General features: G+C 47.9%; 1 protein-coding gene across 7 annotated transcripts in view; it reads right to left on the bottom strand.

Annotated features, from left to right (window-relative positions):
• Nucleotides 1-3,512: 3,512 nt before the first annotated feature.
• Slc6a4 (solute carrier family 6 member 4) overlaps nucleotides 3,513-25,281 on the bottom strand; it is a 34,962-nt gene continuing 13,193 nt past the window's right edge. For all 7 annotated transcript variants that reach the window (XM_087569976.1, XM_087569973.1, XM_087569975.1 and 4 more), the window contains 13 exon segments: nucleotides 24,253-24,702; nucleotides 21,957-22,091; nucleotides 21,601-21,820; nucleotides 20,338-20,476; nucleotides 19,099-19,233; nucleotides 18,770-18,873; nucleotides 17,390-17,517; nucleotides 16,231-16,343; nucleotides 15,502-15,633; nucleotides 14,015-14,114; nucleotides 12,337-12,437; nucleotides 8,803-8,970; nucleotides 3,513-4,237 (listed from right to left, as the gene is read on the bottom strand). In XM_087569976.1, coding sequence (XP_087426102.1) covers nucleotides 4,163-4,237; nucleotides 8,803-8,970; nucleotides 12,337-12,437; nucleotides 14,015-14,114; nucleotides 15,502-15,633; nucleotides 16,231-16,343; nucleotides 17,390-17,517; nucleotides 18,770-18,873; nucleotides 19,099-19,233; nucleotides 20,338-20,476; nucleotides 21,601-21,820; nucleotides 21,957-22,091; nucleotides 24,253-24,595 — 1,893 coding nt within the window. In that variant the 5' untranslated portion in view covers nucleotides 24,596-24,702 and the 3' untranslated portion in view covers nucleotides 3,513-4,162.

The raw sequence follows: 25,281 nt of genomic DNA, 5'->3' as shown, positions 1-25,281 counted from the left end.
ACTGGTCTACAGCTGTTCCTGTGGGCATGTGTCCTGAGTCCACCAGGCAGGTCACTTGGAGCAGAAAAGTTGGTCTTACCTCTGGTCCCAGGCCTGAAGTTTCTCCTGGGGGGCTGTGTTTGAGCTCTCCATGAGGGCAGCAACCAGAAGGGCCTGCCCCACCTTTTCTCAAGCCCCTGTGCACAGGGGTCCCAGATGGCGTTAGGTGTTTTCCTCTAGAGTCAGAAATGTGGGCGGAGTGTAGTCTCTTCTAGCTTCCCAGGCGTGTCTGCCCCTCTGAAGGTTTAGCCCTCCCTCCCACAGGATTTGGGTGCAGGGAGCTGTTGACTGGGCCCCTTCAGATCCGAGCGGTGTCTGGACTGCAGGGGACCTGCCGCTTGAGTGTCCCTATCTTCCTGTTCCCAGAGGCCCTATACAGTTTCCTCTTGGGCCAGAGATGTGGGCAAAGGTGGGCAATATTGTTGGTCTCCTTCACCCTGCAGTCTCAGGAGTGCCCACCTGTCTGGGCGATGAGCTCTCTCTCCCACGGGGTTTGGGAGCAGGGAGCTGTCTGTTTTAGAATTTTATCCTTCATTTTTCTCTACCAACTTTGGCTTTCGAGAGGCTCAGTGTGTGTGTGTGTGTGTGTGTGTGTGTGTGTGTGTGTGTTGCCACAGGTGCACATGTATCCGAATGTGTTTGGATACCAGGGGTCAACCTTGGCTGTCATTCCTCAGGGGCCATTGCCTTGTTTTTCTTCTTTAAAAAAATGTGTTTATGTGTCTGGGTATTTTGCTGGTATGTATGTATGTATGTCTATGTATCATGTTTGGTCCTGGTGGCTGAGAAGGTCCGAAGAGGGCATCAGACTCTCTGGAACTAGATTTATGGATACTTGTGAGCCACCATATTGGCCTGGGAACTAAACGTGGGTCATCTGCAAGGGCAACAAGCACTTTTAACCCTGTGATTAGGGTGTGTGTGTGTGTGTGTGTGTGTGTGTGTGTGTGTGTGTGTCTGTGTCTGTGTGTGTGTGTCTGTGTGTCTGTCTGTCTGTGTCTGTGTCTGTGTGTGTCTGTGTTTGTGTGTGTCTGTGTCTGTGTCTGTGTGTGTATGTGTGTGTCTCTGTGTGTGTGTGTGTGTGTGTCTGTGTCTGTGTGTGTGTGTCTGTGTGTCTGTGTTTGTGTGTGTCTGTGTCTGTGTGTGTCTGTGTTTGTGTGTGTCTGTGTGTGTGTGTGTGTGTGTGTCTGTGTGTGTGTGTGTGTGTCTGTGTGTGTCTGTGTGTGTGTGTGTCTGTGTGTCTGTGTGTCTGTGTGTCTGTGTGTGTCTGTGTGTGTCTGTGTGTGTCTGTGTGTGTGTGTGTCTGTGTGTGTCTGTGTGTGTCTGTGTGTGTCTGTGTCTGTGTGTGTGTGTGTATGTGTGTGTCTGTGTGTGTCTGTCTGTGTGTGTCTGTGTCTGTGTGTGTGTGTGTCTGTGTCTGTGTCTGTGTGTGTCTGTGTGTGTGTGTGTGTGTCTGTGTGTGTCTGTGTTTGTGTGTGTCTGTGTCTGTGTGTGTCTGTGTCTGTGTCTGTGTGTATGTGTGTGTCTGTGTGTGTCTGTGTGTGTCTGTGTCTGTGTGTGTCTGTGTCTGTGTGTCTGTGTGTGTCTGTGTGTGTGTGTATGTGTGTGTCTGTGTGTATGTGTGTCTCTGTGTGTGTGTGTCTGTGTGTGTCTGTGTTTGTGTGTGTCTGTGTCTGTGTCTGTGTCTGTGTGTATGTGTGTGTCTGTGTGTGTCTGTGTCTGTGTGTGTCTGTGTCTGTGTGTCTGTGTCTGTGTGTGTCTGTGTGTGTCTGTGTGTGTGTGTATGTGTGTGTCTGTGTGTATGTGTGTCTCTGTGTGTGTGTGTGTGGTACATGTGTGGTTTAATGTGTATGTACATGGAAGCATGCATGGCGGCCAGACTAGGATTTCCCGTCCCCCACATTATTACTCTCCACTGTGTTCCCTTGAGACAGGATCTGTCACTAAATGCCAGCAAGCCCCAGTGACCTTCCTGTGTCCATCCTGCTCTGGTGTTATAGCCATCTCTTTACACCAGACCCTCCTTGCTTTTTGAGGCAGTGCACTCCCTGTAGGCTAGGCAAACTGGCCAGCGAGCCTCCAGGATCTGCCTCTTCCCCCTCCCCATGCGTCTTGACATCCGGAATGTCTTTACCTTTGGTCCCTTGTCCTTCTGCAGGAAGCCCAACACTGAGCTGTCTCCCTAGGCCATGGGGTAGAATTCGTTTGTGGGTCCTTTGGATTTTTTACTTCAGGTATTGCACCTTTTACTACCATTTCCTTTAGACAACTTGTACTCTCCGATTTTCTCAAACAACAGGTCTTGCAGGTCCATGAAGATGTTGAACTTTTTCATCATACCCCTGATGCCTTTGTATTTTAAACAAATATTATTGATTCTCCTGTTAGTGTCTATTAACTGCTTTCCTTCAGTATGGATAGTGTTTTTCCTGTCCCTTCCCAAGCCTGGCCATTTTTAAAAATTATAATGGGACATTGTGGTTATTCTGTCAACAACAGATTTTAACTCTTCCTTCTGAAGAGTAATTTTCTTCTTAACACTGGCTAGACTCAGTTATGTTATTCAAATCTGCCCCTTTGCCAGGAAGAGCGCTAGCTTTCTACAGAGCATGATTTGGTCTGTCCACTGTGCGGCACCTTGGCACGTAGGCAAGATGAGACCCATTTTGAAAGACGATAGAGTAGCAGACAGAAGGAGGAAATATTTCAGGGACGAGAAAGGCCTGGATGCAGGTAACAGAACCACTTATGAAAGAGGATAGAAAGTTAATTGTTGCTCTCGTTCTAACTTTGTCACGGGGTTTTCAGCTTTGGTGGTGATGAAGTACACAAAAATGTCATCAATGATTGCTGTGTGTGGCGGCGAATGCCTGTAATCCCAGCACTCAGGAGGCAGAGGCAGGTGGATCTCTGAGTTCAAGGCCAGCCTGGTCTACAGAGTGAGTTCCAGGACAGCTACACAGAGAAACTGTCTTGAAAAACAAAGGAAAAATATTTGGTTTCTTGTTTTTTTATTTTTTTAAACCTATTTTTTCTTTAAAGATTTATTTCATGTATGTGGGTACACTGTCCCTGACTTCATATACACCAGAAGAGGGCATCAGATCTCATTACAGATGGTTGTTAGCCACCATGTGTGGTTGCTGGGAATTGAACTCAGGACCTCTGGAAGAGCAGTCAGTGCTCTTAACTGCTGAGCCATCTCTCCAGCCTGGAAAAAATGGTTAAAGAGTAAAGTCCAGTGTGGAGTCCCAGAACTTTAGAAATAGAGCTTACACTGGGGGTACCCAGCTGACTGGGGAAGTGGCATTGGGCCACAACCATCTGGAAAGCAGCGGCCATGGTGACTGATAGAATAGGCCAGGTTTGCCCATGGACCTTTCTCCTGAATGCTTAACAGGGAGGTGGGTGGTGGAGGAGACTGTGGAAAAGGAGAGGTTAACACTGTATGGCTTCTAATAACACGAACCCAATTGAGTAGGTAGAATCTGTTTAATGTAAGAAAAATTAGAGGCCATTTATACAGTTTGAAATGGACCTGGAGTATTGGGATCGAGGGCTCACAGACGATAATGGACAGACACAATAGCTCACACATATACACCATTTTTTCAGTGTAGCAATCCTTACACCTTCCCTCCTTAACCTCACAGCAGCACGTGGGTTACAGGGTTCTAGGAGATTCCAGCTATAGAATTCTATGCTACCGAGAAAATATATATGGCTAGCAAGACATCTCTGTTTTCTCTTAGGTGGTTTATGTATTCATGAACATTGAAGGCTTTAGAAGCTAACAGATGCGGGGTAGTATGATCTTACCAAAAACATGATACAGACTCTCACAGACCTAATTCTAAACCTGAAGCTAGCTGATGACTGGGTGGCGTTCATCCCTCCTTCCACTCCCTGACGTGTCCAAGAGGCCAGCTCAGTGGTGTCACCATCGAATGTGGTAGCATGTCTGAGAGTCCACGGAAAGAAGTGGTCGGAATCCACAAGAGTCTGGGCACCATAGTGGTTAGGACCGTGTCTTCATCAGGCTTGGCTTAGAGGGGAGGAGTCCAGTGGGGCTTTTCAGAGCTGAGAGAGGTGGCTGGGAAGAGGTGTCCTCTCCCAGGGTGTGTTACACAGCATTCATGCGGATGTCCCCACACGGGATTTCTGTGGGTGTTTCAGGAGTGATACTTTTAATAATGCGCTGTTGGGAAGAAAACACAGTGTTACAAAGTCTCGTTTGAAAAGATATTTCAACATTGATATTAAAGCGTTGAAGAATATTTCAATGATACCTCACAGTAAGTTGAAATAGCCTCACTGGCCTTTAAAAAAAGAAATTCCCAACTTCTAATATGGATGAAAATGGCAGAGAAGATAAGGACAAGCATCTGGTACAGGAAGAACATGATTATGACACGGAGGGGAATGATCCTTTGGCGGACCTTGCTGGCCACAGCATGACTGACTAAACAGACAGGCGTCCCAGAGCCACAGTGAGTTTGGGGAGCAGACAGATAGGATTTCAATCCTGCCTCTCAGCCATGGTGCCTGCCAGGTCCAAGAGCCACCGAAAGCCATCCCTCGCCACAGTGTAAACTATCATTAATTAGAAATATGACTTGAGGGGTTGGGGATTTAGCTCAGCGGTAGAGCGCTTGCCTAGCAAGCGCAAGGCCCTGGGTTCGGTCCCCAGCTCCGAAAAAAAAGAAAAGAAATATGACTTGCAATTGGAACTAATCTTAAGTGGAGTTAGGATACACAGTAAGGCGCTCATCATAGTGTGTGGGAGAGGCAGGTGCAGTAAATGACATTGTAAAGAAGAGTGTTTGGCTTTGAACCCCCAACCCCTTCCTATGTGTCCTGCTGCTATGTGGATGTGGATTCCCAGGTTACCAGGATTAGACCTTATTTATAAATTTATTTTTTAAGATTTTATTTTTTATTGTATATGAGTACACTGTAGCTGCCTTCAGACACACCAGAAGAGGGCATTGGATCTCATTACAGATGGTTGTGAGCCACCATGTGGTTGCTGGGATTTGAACTCAGGACCTCAGGAAGAGCAATCGGTGCTCTTAACCACTGAGCCATCTCTCCAGCCTCAGGATTAGACCTTATTTAATTTTGGGTGTACATATGTATGGGTACATGTGAGCCAGTGCTTATGTGGACTTTTAGGGGTCTGTTTTCTACTGTGTAAGTTCCAACAATTTAACTTCTATAGCTTAGTGGTTAAGAGCCTTTTGCCTGCTGAAACATTTTTGCCAGCCCCCCAGGCTATTGAGCTAAGACTTTGCCATGGCCTTCGACAAGGCTATTTCTAATCTAAGCTACAGCTAATCTAAGATTGGAGCATCGAGGATGCCTTCGTAAGCCTGCGTTCATTAGAGACCATCTTCCATGACCTTTGTGTGGGTCACTAAGGCTTTCTGCAATGGTGAAACTGACCCCAACCTTGAGACTTCTAGGCTGTTAGCACATGGTATCTTCCCAAATTGAAGCAGTAAATAGAGCGTATTCTATATGCTGCAGATTTAGACACGCAGTCTCCAGCGTACAGCGGGCTACTATGACCTCTTTTCCTTTATGGCAAACCAGAAGTGATAATCCACTCAGTGGGTCAGTGTCATTTCCCTTGCTAGGGCCATTGCTCTCTCCTGATGCTGGGTAGTGGTACAAGCCAAGGCTCCCTGCCGGCCTGGCGGCCATGAGAATGACAGCACTGTCCTGTGTTGCTGTGCGGGCTGTGATGTTCAGGAAGCTATGCGTATCCACTAGATTTTTTTTACTTAATGACATTTTCAGCTCATAATGGGTTTATCAGGATCTAATCACATTATAAATCCAGGAGCATCTGGATAAGGCCAATTCCCAGCGGAGTTTAGACATTTACTTTGAAATTTACCTTTTCTTTTAGTCTTTGTTTTTGATTTTATATATGGAGCCTCCCCTCCTCCCAGTATGCCTCTGAATGTCACATCGGGTGATTAACAAGTATAACAAGTAACTACTATAAAACTCCGAGTGAGCTAGGCACGGTGGCACATATCTTATACTGCCAGCATCGGGGTGGGGGACAAGAGGATCGCTGAAAGTTTAAGGCTGGTCTGGGTTACATAGGGAGACTTTGTTTTAGAATAAAATCCCCCCCCCAAAAAAAACCAAATGTCTGTTCTCTCAGGTAGCTGGGCGGGAGAGCATGACAGGCTTCACTGGTTTCATTGACAGGTACACACAAACAGTAAAGGCCTCTCTCAGAAGTCTTACATAAAGAATGGTGTTGGATTTTCCTTAACCCAGCATTCTCTAGGACTTCTACCCAGCAGTGTATGCCACTGTCCCTGCTCATGGGACCATCGATCCTGGGAACACGCTACTGTCCAAGGAGCACGTTCTACTGATGGGGAAGCCAAGGTCCGAGATGAGTCTCCCACAGCGGACTGGGGCCTCTCCTTAACATTCCTTGAGCTTTATCAACGGCTTCCTGGAAACCTACTGTCTCCCGGCCAGTAGCCTACAGAGCCTTTTGTCTCTCCTCTACTGCAGAGGGTCTGAGCTCAGTTACTTTACATCCTTCTGGGTGTCCTTTTCCTGTAAGTAACTGAAAATCTGCAAGAAAGACAACTAGGTTTTGAGGTACAGCCTGTGACATAATACTGATGTTTGTTAATCTAGAGTTCCCACCCCAACCCAAGCCTCTGGGTTTGAAGCAACAGAGAGGTGGTTGGATTTTTTTCAGCCACCATTGAAGGATAGTTCGGAGGAATGAATTTAGTGACTCTGGGCCTAAGAACGCGTTACAGTAAAGCAATCGTCCGGTCCTCTTTGGGAGGAAAGGTTGTGATAGGGTTGGCTTGGTTACGGTAGTTTGCAAGAGCTGAGTTTTCTTTACCATGAGTTTAGTTTTCCCACTTAAAAACAGAAGTGAATCCAGCTGTTCTCAGAAAAGGGCGTCTAACCGTCTCATGTCCTCTTGTGAAATGTCTGAGTGTGAAGCTGTGTTTACTAGCGTCACAGTCTTGTTCACCTGGGTTCTCAAAGGCCTCCTGGCTCTCTCCTGATGCCACCCTTTGAGCTCTTCCCCACCACACGGCAGTGGCAGAGAGCTGAGGCTCCTCGTGTGCGGTAAATACTCACTACAGTGGCAGACACACAACTGAGCAGGTAACATTTAAAACGTTTCCGTGCTACAGATCTGAAGAGACACTGCCATGAATCCTAGCTGCAGAACCGCTAACCAACCACTACGGCAGCATGGCATAAAAATTGCGCCTCTTCTGTCCCTAACCTTTGACACTGAGTTCCACAGTAGCCAATGGTCAGCTCAGAAGAGGGAACCTGCACCTAAAAACAATAAGGATACTTTAGCGTCAAAAGATCCGGAAAGTCCCTGTACTGTCATCGAATGAATGACCTTGTGAGGACCCATTCCCCACCCACCCGGGGTTCTTCTCTGTGAGAAGTATCTTCCATCCACACGGGAACGTCTCTGTGTATACAGCACTGCCCACCTGAGGCTCTAGGTCGCAAGCTGAGATGATCTATAGGCAGATGCTTAGCAAGATGTTTGGCAATATTTTTCAAATTGTTATTGTCTTAGTCAGGGTTTCTATTTCTGCACAAACATCAGGACCAAGAAACAAGCTGGGGAGGAAAGGGTTTATTCGGCTTACACATTCACATTGCTGTTCATCACCAAAGGAAGCCAGGACTGGAACTCAAGCAGGTCAGGGAGCAGTAGCTGATGCAGAGGCCATGGAGGGATGTTACTTACTGGCTTGCTCAGCTTGCTCTTTTATACCTGTCCAGGGACAGCACCACCCACAATGGGCTGGGTCCTCCCTCCTTGATCACTAGTTGAGAAAATGCCCTACAGCTGGGTCTCACGGAGGCATTTCCTCAAGGAAGGCTCCTTTTCTGTGATAACTCCAGCTTGTGTCAAGTTGACACACAAAACCAGCCTGTACAGTACTTAAAAACCTATATAATATTCAGGCAGGAATAATCATTTCTTCTACTATGGGAGGAAATGGCTCTGATGGCATGAGCTACAACTTTGATATTCCAACTTTTGGGTAAATGACAGTTTTTGAACTTTTTAGCTCAAAACGTATTATGACATACTAATTTCGTGATGCTGTTCAAAACAGCACTTGACACATTGATGTTAGAAAAATGACCATGACACTAGACATAGGGGCCACACCTCTAATCCTAGCACTCAAGGCAGAGGCAGATGATTCTTTGAGGTGAGGGCCAGAATGGCCTTCAAAGCGAGTTCTGGGCTCACAGGATGGCATAATGGGTCTCTTTCTCAAAAACAACTGGCCATAAATCTTCTGAACGCTAGCCTTCATTTATCCATGCCCGAGATGTGCAGAATGTGGCCTGTGCCCAGGCAAGCAGCAGGCAAAGCTTAGGAAACCGCAGACAGCCCAGGCGGAGCACTGAAGCGCACCCAATCACTGAGACAGGGTCTCAGATAACCCAGGCTGGCCTCAGTCACAGTTCAGCAGAAATCCTGTATTTCTCATGTGCTGTGACACCAGGTTCAGCTCACCCTTGTCACTGTGCTTGTGAGTTAACCTTGTGATAAAGGGAGCCGTTCACTGTCTCCACCTTCAGTAAGGTAGAACCATTATGAATATATAAGAAGGGCCTTGTGGTGGATTTTATAAATACTTAATCTTTTTAATAACACACGATAAGAATTCTTTTCTTCCCAATTATCTTACTAAAGACACACACTTATTAGCTGGCACATACCTCCTTAAGTGTCCCCGGAGTGCTGATCAGCCGATAAATGATATAGGTAGGGATGCAGATGACGGACGACATCCCTATGCAGTAGCCCAAGACGATACTCCAGTGGGGATAGTTGTATTGGAAAAGCCGTAGCTGGGGTGGGCTCATCAGAAAACTGCAAATGATGAACTAAGACAAATTCCAAGAAACATTGAAAATCTTCAGAAGATCCATGTAGATTGAGAACAAACCCCAAAGACCAAATCTAAGAATCCACTGGGGTCTCACCCCACATCATGGAGCCCACTGTGGGAATTACAACATCTCTACAAATCCCCCCAAAGTCAGGGAGATGGAGCATCCCCCTCTGCCAAGAAGAGACTGGTACCCACTGGGGCTGGGTAGCAGACAGACAGCATGGGCAGCCTCTCTGTTTATCTCTTTGTTACCGTCCCTGAATTCAGTGGCTGCTTAAGATGAGATGGAAGGTGCCCTCGTTCTGGCAGAGACAAACTGGGGAGATCTCTGCTCTTAGGAATGTTCCTTCCCAGCTTTGCTCTGTCCTGGGCTCTGCAGTCAGGGGTTTCAATAAGAAAGGCTGTGTGGATGGCTCTCCACAGCGACAGTAAAGCAGCTTAACACACTTCACTTGAAAACCAATGAAATTTTTGATAAAAAAAAAAAATCCCAATCTCTTAACACCCCACTCAGCATTTTCTTATTTTCAGTTTAGTTTCCAGAGTGAGCGTAATGTGGAGTTTTGCCTAGGAACCACTGTGGAAATCAGTAATTGTCCTTAATTTTTGGTTAGTGCTTCATGGTCATAAAGAAGATACGAATGTAAATTATTCATGTAGTTAAACATCTATTTATATCTGTTTTTCCTTTGTCCACAGGTAATTAAATGGGGAATTGTTAACCACACATTCCTCTTCGGTAGCCCATGTCCAGGAGGAGGACTTTGAAACAGGAGTCCCATCAATCACAGACCTTTCTCCTAATGCAGGCGCCTCGTGAGGCTCCAGACCTGGCTGCTGAGGAGGGGACTTGGAACAGAAGCACAGAAGATCTGGTCGGGAGCTGTCCTTGCCAGAACTGGGCTATCAGGTAAGCGAACTCAGGTAAGCTTGTCAGGGCCCAAGCTCTCTTATTCAACAGCTCCCTCCTGAACCAAGCCTCACTCTCTTCTGGAGTATATTCTTTCCTTTCCTCCCTTCCTCCTCCCTCCCGTGTGTGTGTGTGTGTGTGTGTGTGTGTGTGTGTAGTTCAGTGGAGATGTGGAAGGTAGATTTGCCTCCTCTCAAAAAGTACTTGCTTTTGGAGGAGGGCAGTAAACTGAGCACAGCTGGATCGTGAGTGATGTAGCAGGCTCTACAAGAGTGTTGCTAGGTAAGAAAAGGAACTCATTGACCATGAGCCTCCAGAAATAAAAATCCCCAGGGCCTCAGGGTCCTGACAAGAATGAGGCAGACACCTTGTAAAAGGAAGTCAAAATATTTTAATGTGGTCTGTCAGAGAAAGGAGCTGACAGAGCCAGATGAGGGGAAGGCAAGTGAAGAGAGTCACAGGTTCAGGGATCAAGTCCATTGTCTGATAAAACGTTATGTATATGAATGTTTTGAATTAATTTAAACATTGCATTAAAGTAGTTCTTATCTTGAGAACTATCGTGCTTGGTCATCCTTAGGTTTTATTGTCCCTAGTGACTGGGTCACTTGCCTCACCTCTGTCTGGGCCTGGACACCCAGCTTCCTTGCTGGGTGGGGACTATTTAAGCACATAAGGCAGTAATCTAACATGCCTTCTTCCTCTGGAAAACAAATGAAAGGGTTTAAGTGGATTATCAAGAAGCATAGGTATTAATACAAGTTAATAACCTATTTATGTCAGGACCTTGACTTCTGGTCATGGTGAAACGAGAGACTCAGTCCAATCCTCTTAAAGTGAAACTTTGCGAGGTGTATGAGCACTTGCCTTCAACCCCAGCACCCCAGAGGCAGGGGATCAAAGTGAGCTTGGGCTAGCTCAGGTCTACATAGTGAGTTCTGGGCCAGCCAGGGCTACAGAGTGAGACCCCACATAAACAAGGGGGGGAAAAAAACGAAAGGAAAGAAGTCTTTGGATTTAAAGGAAACCAACAGACAGCATGTGGCACATACCTGTGGTCCCCACTACTTGAGAAGCTGGGGAGAGAGGAGCTCTTGGGCTAAGTTCAAAAAAAATAGTTTAGATTTGGGCTGAAAGCATCAAGCGAGTGATGAGTCACAAAGCAATACGAAACTATGGACCAGAACCTAAGAAAGTAAACAAGCCAGGGCCTACACCAGAGTCACCATGTCTAGAGTTCGTGCCCTCACAGGAGCCACCAGGCCCACTAGAGTCATTGGGCTGGGATGTTAGCTGCTCAGGGCAAATGTTGGTGAAAATTTCTGGAGTCTAAAGCAGTCTGGAAGGGCTCCTGAGAACAGAGACACATGTAATATCACAGAAGCAAACATAAGCAATTAGGCCATCATATAAAACTTAGTCCTGGGATATGTGTGGGGAGCTGGGCGGGGTGGCTGGAGGGAAGGTTCTGTCTCAAGGAAGTCAGAACACACACAAGGTTTGGAAAAGAAGGGACACCGTGTGCTAACGGCCTGAGACATCTGGGATGGCCCAGATACCCAATAAACTGAGAGGATTGATGGAATGGTCTAACCTGCATTTTTGGCTTTAAGGGGGGAAAAAAACACTTCCTGATACTCAGCTTTCTTTTTCTTTTGGTGTTTTGAAGCTGGGTTTTTCTGTGTAACCCTGGCTTCCTGGAACTTGATCTATAAACCAGGCTGACCCCAAACACAGAGCGCCTGCCTCTGCTTCCCGAGTGAGTGCTGGGATTAAAGGCGTGGGCCACCACTGCCCACTTGGCACTCAACTTTGCTATCCAGGTCCTTTGACAATAAATGAATTCTACTTTTGACTTGGACCTAAACTTGGGGACCTTTGTGTGTGCCCCCTTTAGGGTGAACATAGGACCCCTCTCAGGGCCTTCCTGGGCAATACATACAGTATGTTCTTCCTTGGTCTTGAATAGTTGCGTTACTTGATTTTAATGATCCTAAGCCTTAATGACAATAATGCCTGTGATACCAGCACTTGAGAGGCCAGCCTGGGCTACATATAGAGTTCCAGGACAACTCAATCAACTTATGAAGACTATCTTAAAAAAAAATCCCTCCCCACCACCTTGCAGAATTATAAAGATTAAGAGATTGATAGGTGTAAGTTTGGCATAAAGTCAGCTGTGGCATTTGCCGCTCTGTAAATGATCATTAGCATTGATATTAGTAGGGAATACTACACAGTCAGAGACAGGTGAGCAGAGGTGGGCACAGTGCTGGGAGGCCCCCAACACAGGGGCTTCTTGGAGTACTGGTTTATTGTTGTCTCTTGGCATGATTTTGTCTGAATAGTCGTGCTGGGTTTGTGGAGCTCTCTGAGACGCACACCTCCTGACAGCACTCTTTTCTTATAAACAGCTCGAGCAACAAGGCAGGCATGACAGCTACTCACCAGGAGAAACAGAGGGCTGATGGCCACCCAGCAGATCCTCCAAAACCATCCCGGGCTGAAGCCCAGCATCTCCTTCACATCGCTGCAGAACTGAGTGATTCCTGGAATTACCCAAAGGACAAGTTGACAGGGCAGGGTCAACACTGGCGATGGCATGACCAGAGTGGGGGCTCCTCCCTGAGCCGGTGAGGGTCACTTAGGTACTTCTCTACTTGAGGGGCTCAAGCAGCGGGACATCCCAAAACTGAATTTTTATAGCAAGCAAAGCTCTTTCTACACAGCAGGAAAGTTGATAAGTGTCTAGGGACCAAGTCCTCGATTGCCCACAATTCCCTTCTCAGATCTCAGCCTGGGTTTGACTACTGTAGGAGGAAAGTAATCTTATTTAGGAATGGTGAGCCTGCATGGCAGAAACCAATTAGGACTATCCACTGGCAATTTTCAAGGGAGGTTTGGTTTTGGTTTAAGATTTTTATGTTTGAGTGTTTTACCTACAGAAGGTGTTGGGTCCCCTGGAACTGGCATCATAGCCACTTGTTACCTACTATGTGGGTGCTGTGAATCAAACCCAGGCCCTCGGGGATAGCAGACGGGGCTCTTAACTGCTGAGCTGTCTTTCTCAGCCCTTGAGGGAAAATGTTTAACCACAGCATTGCTCATGCGTGGGCCAGATCAAGATCTCGGTCCTTCTGTAAAAGGTTACTGGCACTAATGTGAGGACACCCACTGACAGGTGAGCCCTGAGAACTGAGAGTACGCCCAGCTGCTTCTTCAGAGTTCTGTGGTTCCTGGGGCTGGGTTATAGGGACTTTGAACTCTGTCCTCTGAATTGCTGGGGAAGTAAAAATAATGTCTTTCTTTTTTAAATTGGCTTCTGAATCCAGTTCCCAGAACCCACAAGAGGCGACTCACAATCTCCTATATGTCCAGCTTCAGGGAATCAATGCTCTCCTCTGGCCTCTGCAGGTGGCTACACACACACACACACACACACACACACACACACACACACACGGTTAAACTCTTTAGTTCATGTACTCTCCCCCTCTTCCTTCCCAGCGTACATAATGGTTGCCATGGCAAAGCAATCGATCGTAGAAATTGGGAAGCAATTGCATTTCCAAGTGAGATCTTTGCTTCTTCAGTGTACAGATGCATCTCTCAGTGGCCTGCCTGTGCCCTCTGCTCTGCTACCCCAAGTCAGGGCCCATGGAACCCCTGCCAAGAGCTCTCAGCTCACTTCCTGCACCTCCTCTCCCCCTTGTCAAAGTCCATCCCAGGACAGGAGGGGAGGGTCTGGGGACTCACCACTGCAGAGACAGAACAGTCTTGCTTGTAGAAGAGAGGAGCCTAAGCTCTGTCTTGGTGCTCTGGAAGGGGTCTCTCTTGAGAAATGTGAATTTGGGGTGCCCTCACACTAATGCAACAAACAGCAGGTCTTAGGCCACCACTGTGGGTGAACTGGCTGACTAGATGATGCTTTCCCTGATGGGTGTGGCATCTGTGGTACAGTGCAGAGGAAAGGGTGGTGCATGGCAAAGAAGGCCCTCAGCTGAGATTATCTTCCAGACCTGGCAGGAGATCACACTTGGTCAACTGCCCCTTCCTGTCCACTGATGAAATTAATGCCTGTCTCCCACGTAGACAGAGGACAAGGTAGAAAGAAGGGACTTCTTACCATAGAACCAAGACACGGCGACGGCCTCGATGAGGGCCACGGTGAGCACTGCTGGCCCCGTGGCATACTCCTCCAGCAGAGTCACCACGTATGCCCCTCCCTGGGAACAAGGGCACAGATGTGGTAATGGTCTTCTAGTATTTTTTTTCTTTTTTTTCGGAGCTGGGGACCGAACCCAGGGCCTTGCGGTTGCTAGGCAAGTGCTCTACCACTGAGCCAAATCCCCAACCCCTAGGTAACGGTCTTCTGAGGTGAAGCCTCATTACAGAGACCTGCAGAAGCCTCTGACTATGGGGTCAGACTGGGTAGTCCTCACTCTAGACTCTGAGCACTCCAGGGCCTGTCTTGTGGAGCGGCCTTTGAATGTGTACCCATCTGACCACCCCACCCTGTGGAGCACATTTTCTTGTAGATGGTGCTAAGAACAGAACCTGCAGCCTGGGGCATGCTCCCGGCCCCGTCACTTGCCCTTGTTTTCTCCACTACACTGTAAGAGACAAACTCTAAGGACCCACTATACCCACTATGAGTTTACTGAACACTTCCTGTCTATTCAATCTTGGAGAACACATAACTGTAAAGACTGAATCTGAAAGCTGGGCATGGTGGCACACACCTTTAATCTCAGCACTCAGGAGGCAGAGGCAGCCTGATCTCTGTAAATTCCAAGCTAGCCTAACCTAGTCCACATAGTGAGAGCCTGTCTCAAAAAGGGGGTGGGGCACCGGACACCCCAGCACTTTAGTCACTGTTCTGTTCCTGCCACTCTAACCCTGACCTCTGGCACCTACACTACCCAACCCACTGTGGTAAAGCACTGGAGTCATTGAGGCCATAGCTTGAAGAGGTGTCCCTATCGGTAAAATCTGTCTTGAGCCAGGAGGACACAAGCCCGCCATGTCACCCTATCTGATATACACTTTACTGTATTTGCCTTGGCTACTAACTGAAGAGACAGGGAGGGGAGGAGGGAGTTCACAGGAGAGGGTCTGGCTTCTTTACACCTCAAGCTCTGAAGGAGACGACGTGGCATAGAAGTTACACATAAGACACCAGCCCGTGTAGATCAGGACATGAAGGCAAAGTACCCATAAAAGCACCTCTCAAAGGTGCAAAGGGCTGGAAATGCAAATCCCAACTTCTCTCCAGGTACTTTTGCCAAGCCTGAAATACAGTTGGATCTGTTGTAAAATGCTAAGCCTCCTGATGTCATGCACAGATTCCCCAGCAGACACTGCCAGAAATATCTCTTCTCCTTGGTGGCAAACTTTTTAATGCTGAAAATTGAACCCAGGGCCTCACCTAAGCAAGGCAAACAACCTCACACTACACCACGTCCTCAGCCCATAAGCTTTTTATCAGTGCCTGCAACACTTGTAGGCCCCCAAGTGAGGGAGGACACTGTGGAAGTGGAAGGAAAGGACCCACTCTTGTGGAGCACTAGTGACTAGCGGAGGCCACTTGGAGCCAAAGGCCCTGGTACTCACTGACGTCAGTGTGAGCAGGGATCCCAAGACGCACGTGATGACCACGATGAGCACGAACCATTCCCTGCGCTTGGCCCAGATGTGAGGGAACTCATCCAGCACAGCTGTGATCACACCTTCCAGGCCTGCGAACTGAAAGATGCATGCAGATAGTCACAGTGGAGTCTTGGGACAGGCCCATGCCTTAAGGACTGGGAACAGGAAGAGAGATAAGACTACCCAGTGAGCCCTCAAGCTGATTAAGACTAGCTCGCCCACTCCCTGGCCCAGGAACAGGGCTAGAAGCGTATTTCCATCTGATAGCATTATCAGAACCCATCACTTACAACGTGCAGGCAAGAAAATACAGTGCACACAGCTTCGGCTCTTGGATATTGGTTGCCCCAAGGCCAGTTAAAAATGCCAATACCCTCCCTACACCAATAAGGCAAGCCTCCAAGCTGGCAATTGTGGCGTTGGAAGGAGAACATAAGGACTTTAAATATACTGAGCCTTTGTGCCAGGTACTTTCCCTACTTTGTGCACTGGTAACTCTCTAGTGTGCCCAGTGCAAAGGTACCATTGCTTAGGACTGGACAGGGGGACAGAATGGGGAGGAAGAATAGGAGAGGAGAGGGAATTACCTGGGGGTAGCAACCAGTTCCATGGGAGGGTTTGGTAGGGAAGTGAATCTCCTCACACCTTCCCCTTTCCTCTCTCCCTCCCAGACCCTCTTCTGCCTCCACTCACCGTGCTGTCCAATCCCAGCGTGATTAACATGAGGAAGAAGATGATGGCAAAGAACGTGGATGCTGGCATGTTGGCTATTGCCTCTGCATACGTGATGAAGAGGAGGCTGGGGCCTGAAACACGGGGAGAGAGGAGGCGGCTGAGACCCATCCCACAGCAGACTGGATCTCAGTCAGTTCACAGTTCGCATCGCATCAGGTCAGGCTCTGTCAGCGCCAAATGCTGCTTCATTCACCATATCGCACATTCCGAAAAGCCAGAGGGGAGATTATCCACCTTGAAAATGGCGTCTTCAGCTTGGGGGCACAGGGTAGACGTAAGGCAGCGACTACACAGGCCCAGGGGCTCCACTCGAGGCGATGCTGTGTGGCCGTCAGGGTCAGGCCTGCTGTTTCTAAAGTGCCCAGTGACATCCTCAGCTCAGATTAGCAGGAAGTGTAGTAAGAACAGCCTGCTATTTTTTATGTCACATTTGGGGTCCTCTGGACAGATCTCCAGCACCTGAACACCAAGTGCCTACCACTGACCTACATCCCCGGCCCTGAAAGTCCTTTTGACAGTGTGACAAGTCCTCAGCCCCTCGCTGGCTGACATAGGGATGCTGTCATTTGGACAAAGCGCTACATCAGGCCAAAATGAAAATACTTCTCTAGACCACGGGACTCTATGTACTTGGTCTCATTGTTTAATATCTGTTACATGATTTCCCATGAAAACCCCAAGCAACATGACATCAGTAGTTATCTGCCTACTAGACCGAATCCCACCACAAGTGCCTAACCCTACCACACCCTTCATATTTTTAAGCCATGTATTGAGGGCCCCAGCACTGGGCACCAAGACAACCGAATGCATGGGTGGATTGAGCTTACCAAGGCCTTCAAATCTTTGAAAACTTAAAAGAACAGTTGAAAGTTTAGCTATTCAAGAGCTAGAGAGATGGCTCAGTGGTTAAGAGCACCCGACTGCTCTTCCAGAGGTCCTGAGTTCAATTCCCAGCAACCACATGGTGGCTCACAACCATCTGTAATGAGATCCGATGCCCTCTTCTGGTGTGTCTGAAGACAGCTACAATGTACTACTCATATACATAAAGTAAATACATCTTTTTTAAAAAGAGTAAAAGTCCCAGTCCTGTGAACAGATCTCCTGGTCCTACCTGCGTCTTTGGCCACCTCTGACACATCTTCATTCCTCATCTCCGCCATGTAGCCAAGCACCGTGAAGATGACGAAGCCAGAGACGAAGCTTGTCATGCAGTTCACCACACTGGTCACCAGGGCATCTCTGCAGTGGGAACCCAGACACGGCCATAAGCCAGTTACAGGAGCACATTCCTATAATCCCATCCCTTGGAAGGCTGAGTGAGGCAGGAGGATTGTGAGTTCAAGGCTCAGGATGAACTGTAGAGCTAGGTGGGAAAGGGGACCTGAACACACACACACACACACACACACACACACACACACACACACACACACACACACACACACACACCCCACTCTGAAGTAGAGAGGCACTGCCCTGGAGCCTGGTCTTAACTGGAAGGCTCCAGGAAGGGGCTTTGACCTCACATCTGTAAAACTGAAAGTTTAATATTATCTTTAAATAAAACCATAAGTCTGCCAAGGAGAAACATTGATGGTTTTAAACCTTCCTTAGATAGCTTTAGCTGGTATCCCAACACAAGGCCACATTCCTTGGGGTGAGTCCACCCCCATCTTTAGAAATAATTTCATAGTTCTCTTTCTTTTTTTTTTTTTTTCTTTTCTTTTTTTCGGAGCTGGGGACCGAACCCAGGGCCATGCGCTTGCTAGGCAAGTGCTCTACCACTGAGCTAAATCCCCAACCCCCGTAGTTATCTTTCTAATAGTACAAACAGACCACTGGGCCTTGCCACCAGTACAAGAAGATTTACCGTCTAAAGCTGCAAGTGACACCCAAGCCATCACAGGAGCGATGCTACTGTTTGGTTGAAATATCGAAGCATGACTCCACCACAATCGTGACATTGTTTTGTAAGCTAAAATAGTTCAGTCCATAGACTTTTTGTGCATACATAAATAATCTGTTTAGTTTTTCACTGTGAAGTAACTAGTGTATGCTGCATTTTTTGTAACCTTGCTATAACATGCCCTTGTCTTGTTTGAAGCAGGATCTCATATGACCTGTTCAAGGCAACGGTGAACTCAGTATGTAGTTGAGAGTGGCCTTGAATGCCTCACTCTTCAGTCTCCACCTCCCAAGTGCCGGGACTATGGGGATGTACCTCCCAACCCCAAGTAAGAATATACATAATATATATCAGAAAATGGAAGTGTCTTGGAGACTCCTGACCTCTGACCTCTGAGTAGCCCAGGTCAAGTCAGTTCCTGAATGGGCACTACGTCATGGATGAATGGCCAGGAGTTTGTGACCCCCCTTTAGGGGCAGTACTCTGGTGGTGTGGGGACAGACAGGTTTGAGATCATCGTCTTCCTTGAACTGTCTTGTCTGTTCATCCATTCCCGATCTTTGCTCGGTAACCCCACATACTCACTGGTAACAGTTGTTGTTGAACTTGTTGTAGCTAGCAAAAGCCAGGAGAACCCCAAAGCCCGGGCCAAGAGAGAAGAAGATCTGAGCGGCGGCATCTACCCACACCTGGAACACAGCAGGGAGGGCACCGGGTGAGGATGGGACACGGCTGCTGCCAGCACAACATCGGCGGCATTCAGCGGCCTCAAGATGCTGCATTCTTCATGCTTTTATTTATGATCAGAAGGATTGTTACGCACTCGTACATTAAATTTGAGTTGGCCCTAGTATACTATTTGAAAGAGAATTGGCTTTATCTAGTAAAAGTCAAACGAGTCTCTCATATCTCACCCCTGTCTCCAAGAGTTTCTGCCAGTTGGGTTTCAAGTAGAAGACGACCCCTCTCCAGGCTCCAGGAAGGGTGGCCCCCCTCACCAGCAGGACAGAGAGGACAATGTATGGGAAGGTGGCTGTCACCCACACCACCTGGAATGAAGGAGAACAGAAACACACGTTACTGCCATACTGTCCCAGGAACAGCAAAGAAAGGAGACAGGCGGTGGCGGTGGTGCAGTGTCTTTTACTACTGAAGACCTCTGAGAACAGGGGTCTACTTCTTGTCACTTTAGGAGGCAACAGAGCCTGGTCTTCAAGCTCGAGGCTGAGTGTGACATAATTCTGCCACTTGAAAAGCTGAGGCAGGAGGATTCCTATGAATTCATGGCCAGTATGGGCTGCATAGGGAGTTGCTATTTGATTAGCCAGTGTAGAAAAGTTTTGGCTATGGCTCATGACTAGTTTTCAGTAAATAGTAAATTATGGCCAATATTAGCAACTGTGAGTATACTACTAGGTAAAAGAATTTTGAAAAAGATATATAATGCATATAAATGTATACATATCACATAGTATATAATATAGAGAGAACATATATAATATAGAGAACATATATATAATATACAGGAGGAACATATTTTATATACATGTTCCCTCTGTATATTATATATATACATATATATATACATATATATATATAACTTGTATGTGTGCATGCATTTATGTGCAGAATGTGCAGACCAGAGGTTGACACTGGAGATCTTCCTCAGTTGGTCTTTGCCCGACTTTCTGAGCTCTCCCTGATTTAGACGGACAGGCCAGCAAGCCCAGGCATCCTCCTATCTCTGCCTCCCGCCCCGGTGCTGGAGCTGCAGCCATACACTCATGCTAAGCTGCCCTCAGCCTTTTACATGAGTAGAGGTGACCCGCACCCAGTCTTCATGCGTCTGTGGCAAGAACCTCACCTACTGAGCCACCTCTCCGACCCCTCTATGTTTTTAAATAGAATTATAAAAGGCTGCACACTGTTCCTTCATTTACTTAGATCCACTTACATGGAAATGATACTGGTTAATTTCTAGAACCTTCTAACAGATGTGATGAAGAAAAGTGTCGCAGGATGAACATGCTTGGTGTTAGGGAAGCTGATGTTTTTCTGCTTAAAAGCCGTCCAGGGTAATGGTCTTGAGTTTTGCGACAGTGTGGGGCCCTGGGACTGTATGGTCCAGAACAAGCTGCTGAGTCCTCGCTCACCTTGCCAGATGTTTTGACGCCTTTCCAGATGCTAAAGTAGATTACGGTGAAGATGAGCACGATGCAGAGAGTCAGCTGCCAGCTGATGGTGCCCAGGTCCTGGAGTCCCTTAGACTGGTGGATCTGCAGGACATGGCGCCTGCAGTGACAGAGAAGTGCCTCTGAGAGAGTCACCTGAGCACGAAATTGGGATACCTCTAGAGAACAATGGACACCACCAGGAGGCTGGAATGGGCCTCGCTCATCCTGAAAGAAGGAGGGGCGCATTGACCGGATGGCCCTCAGAGGAGCATCCAGTCCAAAGCCAGACCTCTTGCCTCTCCCCTCCCACCGTCTAGAATGAGAAACTTTCATCCAACATGACCAGCTTCCCAGTACACGGAAATTTTTGTGTAGGCAATGAGTCCTTCTACACTCTAAATTAACTCTGTATTTGGGCTACTATTGCCTACCATTCACATACTAGAACAACAACTGCCTAGCACGTGAGGACCCCAGAATGAATCCTTAACACCCTAAGAAAAAAAGGACCCCACATTCCTCACGCATCTTCTGAAGGACAGACCCCGCTTATAAAGCCAATACACCAAATCGGAAATAAGTTTTGAACAACTGAAGCAATCGGGTGTTTTGCCTCCATGGCAACTGGCTGGAGGAGGAGACACCAGCAGGAAGGCTATTCCCTCCGATGCAGGGATGTTTTGACTCCATTTGGGTCAGTGTGGACATGGTAGAGCAGTTTGGCCTGTCGAGTTGGGAGAACAGAGACAAAGGCCAGGTAATGGAGCACTTGGGATAGAGTTCCAACTCCAAATCCTGCGGGGAGTGAGGCCGCCATCCCCATATTCACGTTTGCTCCCCAATCTTTGACAGTTTCACCTCTCAGAAATCTGCCAGGAGGCAGGGAAGGGCTCACAAGATCCCTCCCATCCCTGAAGATTCATCAGCAGTCAATGTTTCCTCAGCGGTGTAGCACTGGGTGCTACCTGTGATCCTGAAAGCCCTCTTTAAATGCGTGTGTCTCAAAAAAGAATAAAGGAAAACATGGCCATAGAGGGGGAGCCGGTCAAGAAGAGTAAGGGAGGATGGGTGAGAGACTCCAAGCTGAAAACATGATCTATATCAACGAGTGTTGTTATGGAGCCTGGTGTGTACAATTCATGTATGCTAATGAAACACGTTTTTAAAACCTGCCAAGAGAGAGTTGAAGAGGTTTTGGCCTCTAAGGTGCCAGGCTGCCCCGCCTCCTTCGCATGTACTTACAAGTAGAACTCCTCAGCGGGGGACGTGGAATGCAGCGTCCAGGTGATGTTGTCCTGGGCGAAGTAGTTGGTGCAGTTGCCAGTGTTCCAGGAGTTCGTGCAGCTGGTCCAGGGCAGCCGGTCCGTGAGGGAGGAGATGAGGTAGTAGAGCGCCCAGGCTATGATGGTGTTGTAGTAGGAGGCGATGTAAAAGGCGATGATGCAGATGGCGTAACCAATGCCTGGACAGAGATGAGAAAGGCCGAGTTCGCACCCGAAGGCTGCTCAGACCCATAAAGCCCAAGAGGTTAAAGTCCCAGGTCCCAGCCATTTATGGAAGTGTCTTGTCCAGCAAGCTCCCTCCCACCCTCCAGTTACCTTTGAAAATCGGGCAGATCTTCCTCCATATGGAAATGCACCCGTTTCGGTGGTACTGGCCCAGTGCGAGCTCCATGTAAAAGAGCGGGATCCCCCCGAAAATGGCCATGATGGTATAAGGGAGGAGGAAGGCCCCTGTGGCAAAAGGGAGACGGTTTTACCTCCTGCCCACATCTGTCCGCAAACGGCCCATGGATGTGGAGCTCACAGTAGGCTGCCCTGGTCTCAGTGCTTTGTGAGAGTGGATCGTAGACAAAAATTCCCTGGTACTGCCACGTCACGTGTTGACCCACTGTCTGAGCTGGTCAGCAGGATCATTGTGAATGTGGAATCATCCTGGAAAGGCGTCTCCATGAGGAAGTCTCGATAGGATTGGCCTGTGAGAGGCTAGGAAGCCCTGCCCTGAATGTGGGCAACACTACTTCATGGGTTGGGCCCTGGACTGAATGAAAAGGAGGTGCTTAGCTGAGTCACTATGCACGCATGCGCATGATTAGCTGCTTCAAGTTCTTGCCTTCTAGAACTTTCCGCAGTGAAGGACTGAAACCTGGCACCGTGAGCCAAATAAACTCTCTCTCTTTAAGCAGTTTTTCACTGAAGCAAAAAGAAACCAGACTAAGATACCATCTTGGGAGCAAAGCAAAGCAAAAAAAAGACAAGCTAAGCTTGCGATACAGAAAAGAGGAGCCTGAGACAGTAACAGAAACAGGCCAGGCTGAGAGTCAACAGTCATAGCCCACAGTCACTGGTTTCCCTAAGAACTGACCTCCAGATCCAAGGGTCCACCCCCGGCCTCATGAAGATGTTCCAGTGTGGAACAATGTTGACCTGTCTGAGGATGCACACAGATGGGGTCTCTAACTCAAGGAACCGGATCCTCCCTCATCAGTTTTACCTATGACTCCAGACCCTTGACCACTGATATTTTTGACCTGCATGTCTGTAATTCCACTGGGCCAGAGTAGTTTCTCACAAGCCATTGTTGTTTGAGTGTAAGGCTGAAGATGGTAATTTCCACAGGACACGACTGCTTACCTGCTGCTTAAGTTTTAGCCCAAAGGGTGAGTCAGCTGTGAGATCCCTCTGGTAACTTTCCTGCCTTTAGAATGTTGCATCCCTAAAAACCCGATACCAGTGCGACTCAGAAATGTCGGTGTAATTAGTCGCTTTGAACAAATCTGGCTAGAGAATCAAACCAGTGCTGGATTTTAATGATGGACCTCAACTCATGAAAAGGATTTACCTGACTGGCTATATGGTAGGAAATGACACCAGTGACCCTCACAAGGTTAAAGGTCCTGACAAGCAGGAAGTAAGGAGAATGTGACTTCCATTCCTAGGCAAGGGATCTCCATGGCCCGAGGAACTTCCCTTTCCCTTTGTAGCTACAGAGCAGCCATTAGGAGAAGAAACTTTGTGTTAAGTCAGGAAAGTCTGGCTGACATAAATGAATTACCACCCAGACCTCACTGTAGTTACCTCTCAAACAGCTTGTCAAAATAAACGTCTACTGATTTGATACCCATTTCTTCTTGCCCAGTGTCCACACAGTACCTACTTCACCTGTGTCCCCTCATCTGCTGTCTGTTCTCTCCCAGGCTGCCCAGCTCCCACCTACGATCAACAAGGGAACTACTGTAAAACAGCCAGGGGATTGCTAGGATGCATGAGACAAGGCAGCTACAACACCAGAGAGAGATTTAAATGTATCTGTGCACGCTTTGGGGTTGGCAATAATGTTACACTGGGCCTGGGCTCAGCTTTGATCTCATTAAGTCTGATAACCCAAGACTTTGGACCCAGACTAGTGCCATTCTCTGACCTTACATAGGTTCAAAGGCCTAGCAGGGTCTGGAGCCTTAAGAGCCACCTCCCAATGTTTCTTCCCGCAGGCAGGCCCGATAACTCCAGACTCTCCTGCCCAGCAAGAGGGGAAAACTTCAGCACAGTGTGGCAAGTGTCCTCTTGCTTCTAACTCACAAACAGAAGCTTGAGTACACACAGCAAGAAGGAAAGCCCTCCAACAAAGGAAGCGCAAACAATGCTAACCCGAGGGCACGCGTGGGAGAGCTCAGGTCCAGCTTCACAACCTTTACAGCCTAAAAGCCTCACTACAGGCTACCTTAGGCTTTTTGCTGACTGGAGATTTCTGGAGATTTGGCTAGCATGAAAGCTTAGTTTCCCTGGTTAGACTCCCGTCAGTTACACAGGACAGTGAAGATATGACTTGTGGCCTCCCACAAGGGTCTAGCCCACCCCTGGGTCCCAGGCTCTGCTGGTGGCCAGTGGCACTAACCTCCGCCATTCTGGTAGCATATGTAAGGAAACCGCCAGATGTTGCCCAGGTCCACGGCATAGCCAATGACGGACAGGAGGAAATCCATCTTCTTGCCCCAGGTCTCCCGCTCCCCTTGGCGAATCTCAGCCACCAGGGTGGTGGTGGCAGCTGGGATCGAGTGTGAAGCTTCGTCCCCTGCACTTGTGCTGGGGACTGCAGAGTACCCATTGGATATTTGGCTAGGCTCTGCCCTGTCCGCTGTGGTGGGGACACCCTTCTGTAGAACACCATTTTCTTGACAGTCCTCTCTGTCCTTACACTCTGACAGCACTTTCTGAGAATTCAAGGGTGTGGTCTCCATGCTGCTGGTCAGTAAGTGATGCGGATTCCCATCTGCCGAGGACCCAGGCTAGCTCTTGGTTCTTGGTTTGAATCTCCTCTCGGGTTATGGGGACAAGACGGAAAGCTCTGTTGAGAAAAGCGTACAGAGAAGGGGGAGGGGAAAGGAGATGAAAGACATTTGTGGCATTCATCATTCAGGTTTTTATTTTGTGTTTGTTTGTTTTAAGACGAGGTCTTGATCTGTAGCCCAGGTTGGCCTTGAATTTTTCAGCAGGCCTCCTCTCCCGGCTTCCTGGGTGCTGGGATTCCAGGCACAAAAGCATCCCAACAGCTCCATTATATAGTTTAAACGACCTTAGATGACAGGATTACAAATGCTCTAATCTGGGGTTGGGGATTTGGCTCAGTGGTAGAGCGCTTGCCTAGCAAGCGCAAGGCCCTGGGTTCGGTCCCCAGCTCTGAAAAAAAAAAAAAAAAACAAATGCTCTAATCTATAAACCAGCCCATTTGCTCAGAGTCAATAAAATTAACTAAACTTTTCAACAAATGGAGGGGGCCAAATCACCACCAAGTAATCTGAAAAGGAAACAAAACAAAAATAGCAAATCACTAAGACTGTGCACAGCCTTTACTTAAGGACCAGCACTTGTGTCATTTGGAGGACACAAATGCCCCCTGTAGTTTATCAGTAACCCAGAGGAATGT

The sequence above is a fragment of the Rattus norvegicus genome, chromosome 10 (genome assembly GCF_021556685.1).
Source record: "Rattus norvegicus strain SHRSP/BbbUtx chromosome 10, alternate assembly SHRSP_T2T, whole genome shotgun sequence".
Lineage (NCBI taxonomy): Eukaryota > Metazoa > Chordata > Mammalia > Rodentia > Muridae > Rattus > Rattus norvegicus.
Note: the sequence above shows the minus strand (reverse complement) of the source record. Positions and strands in the feature narration are given on the sequence as shown.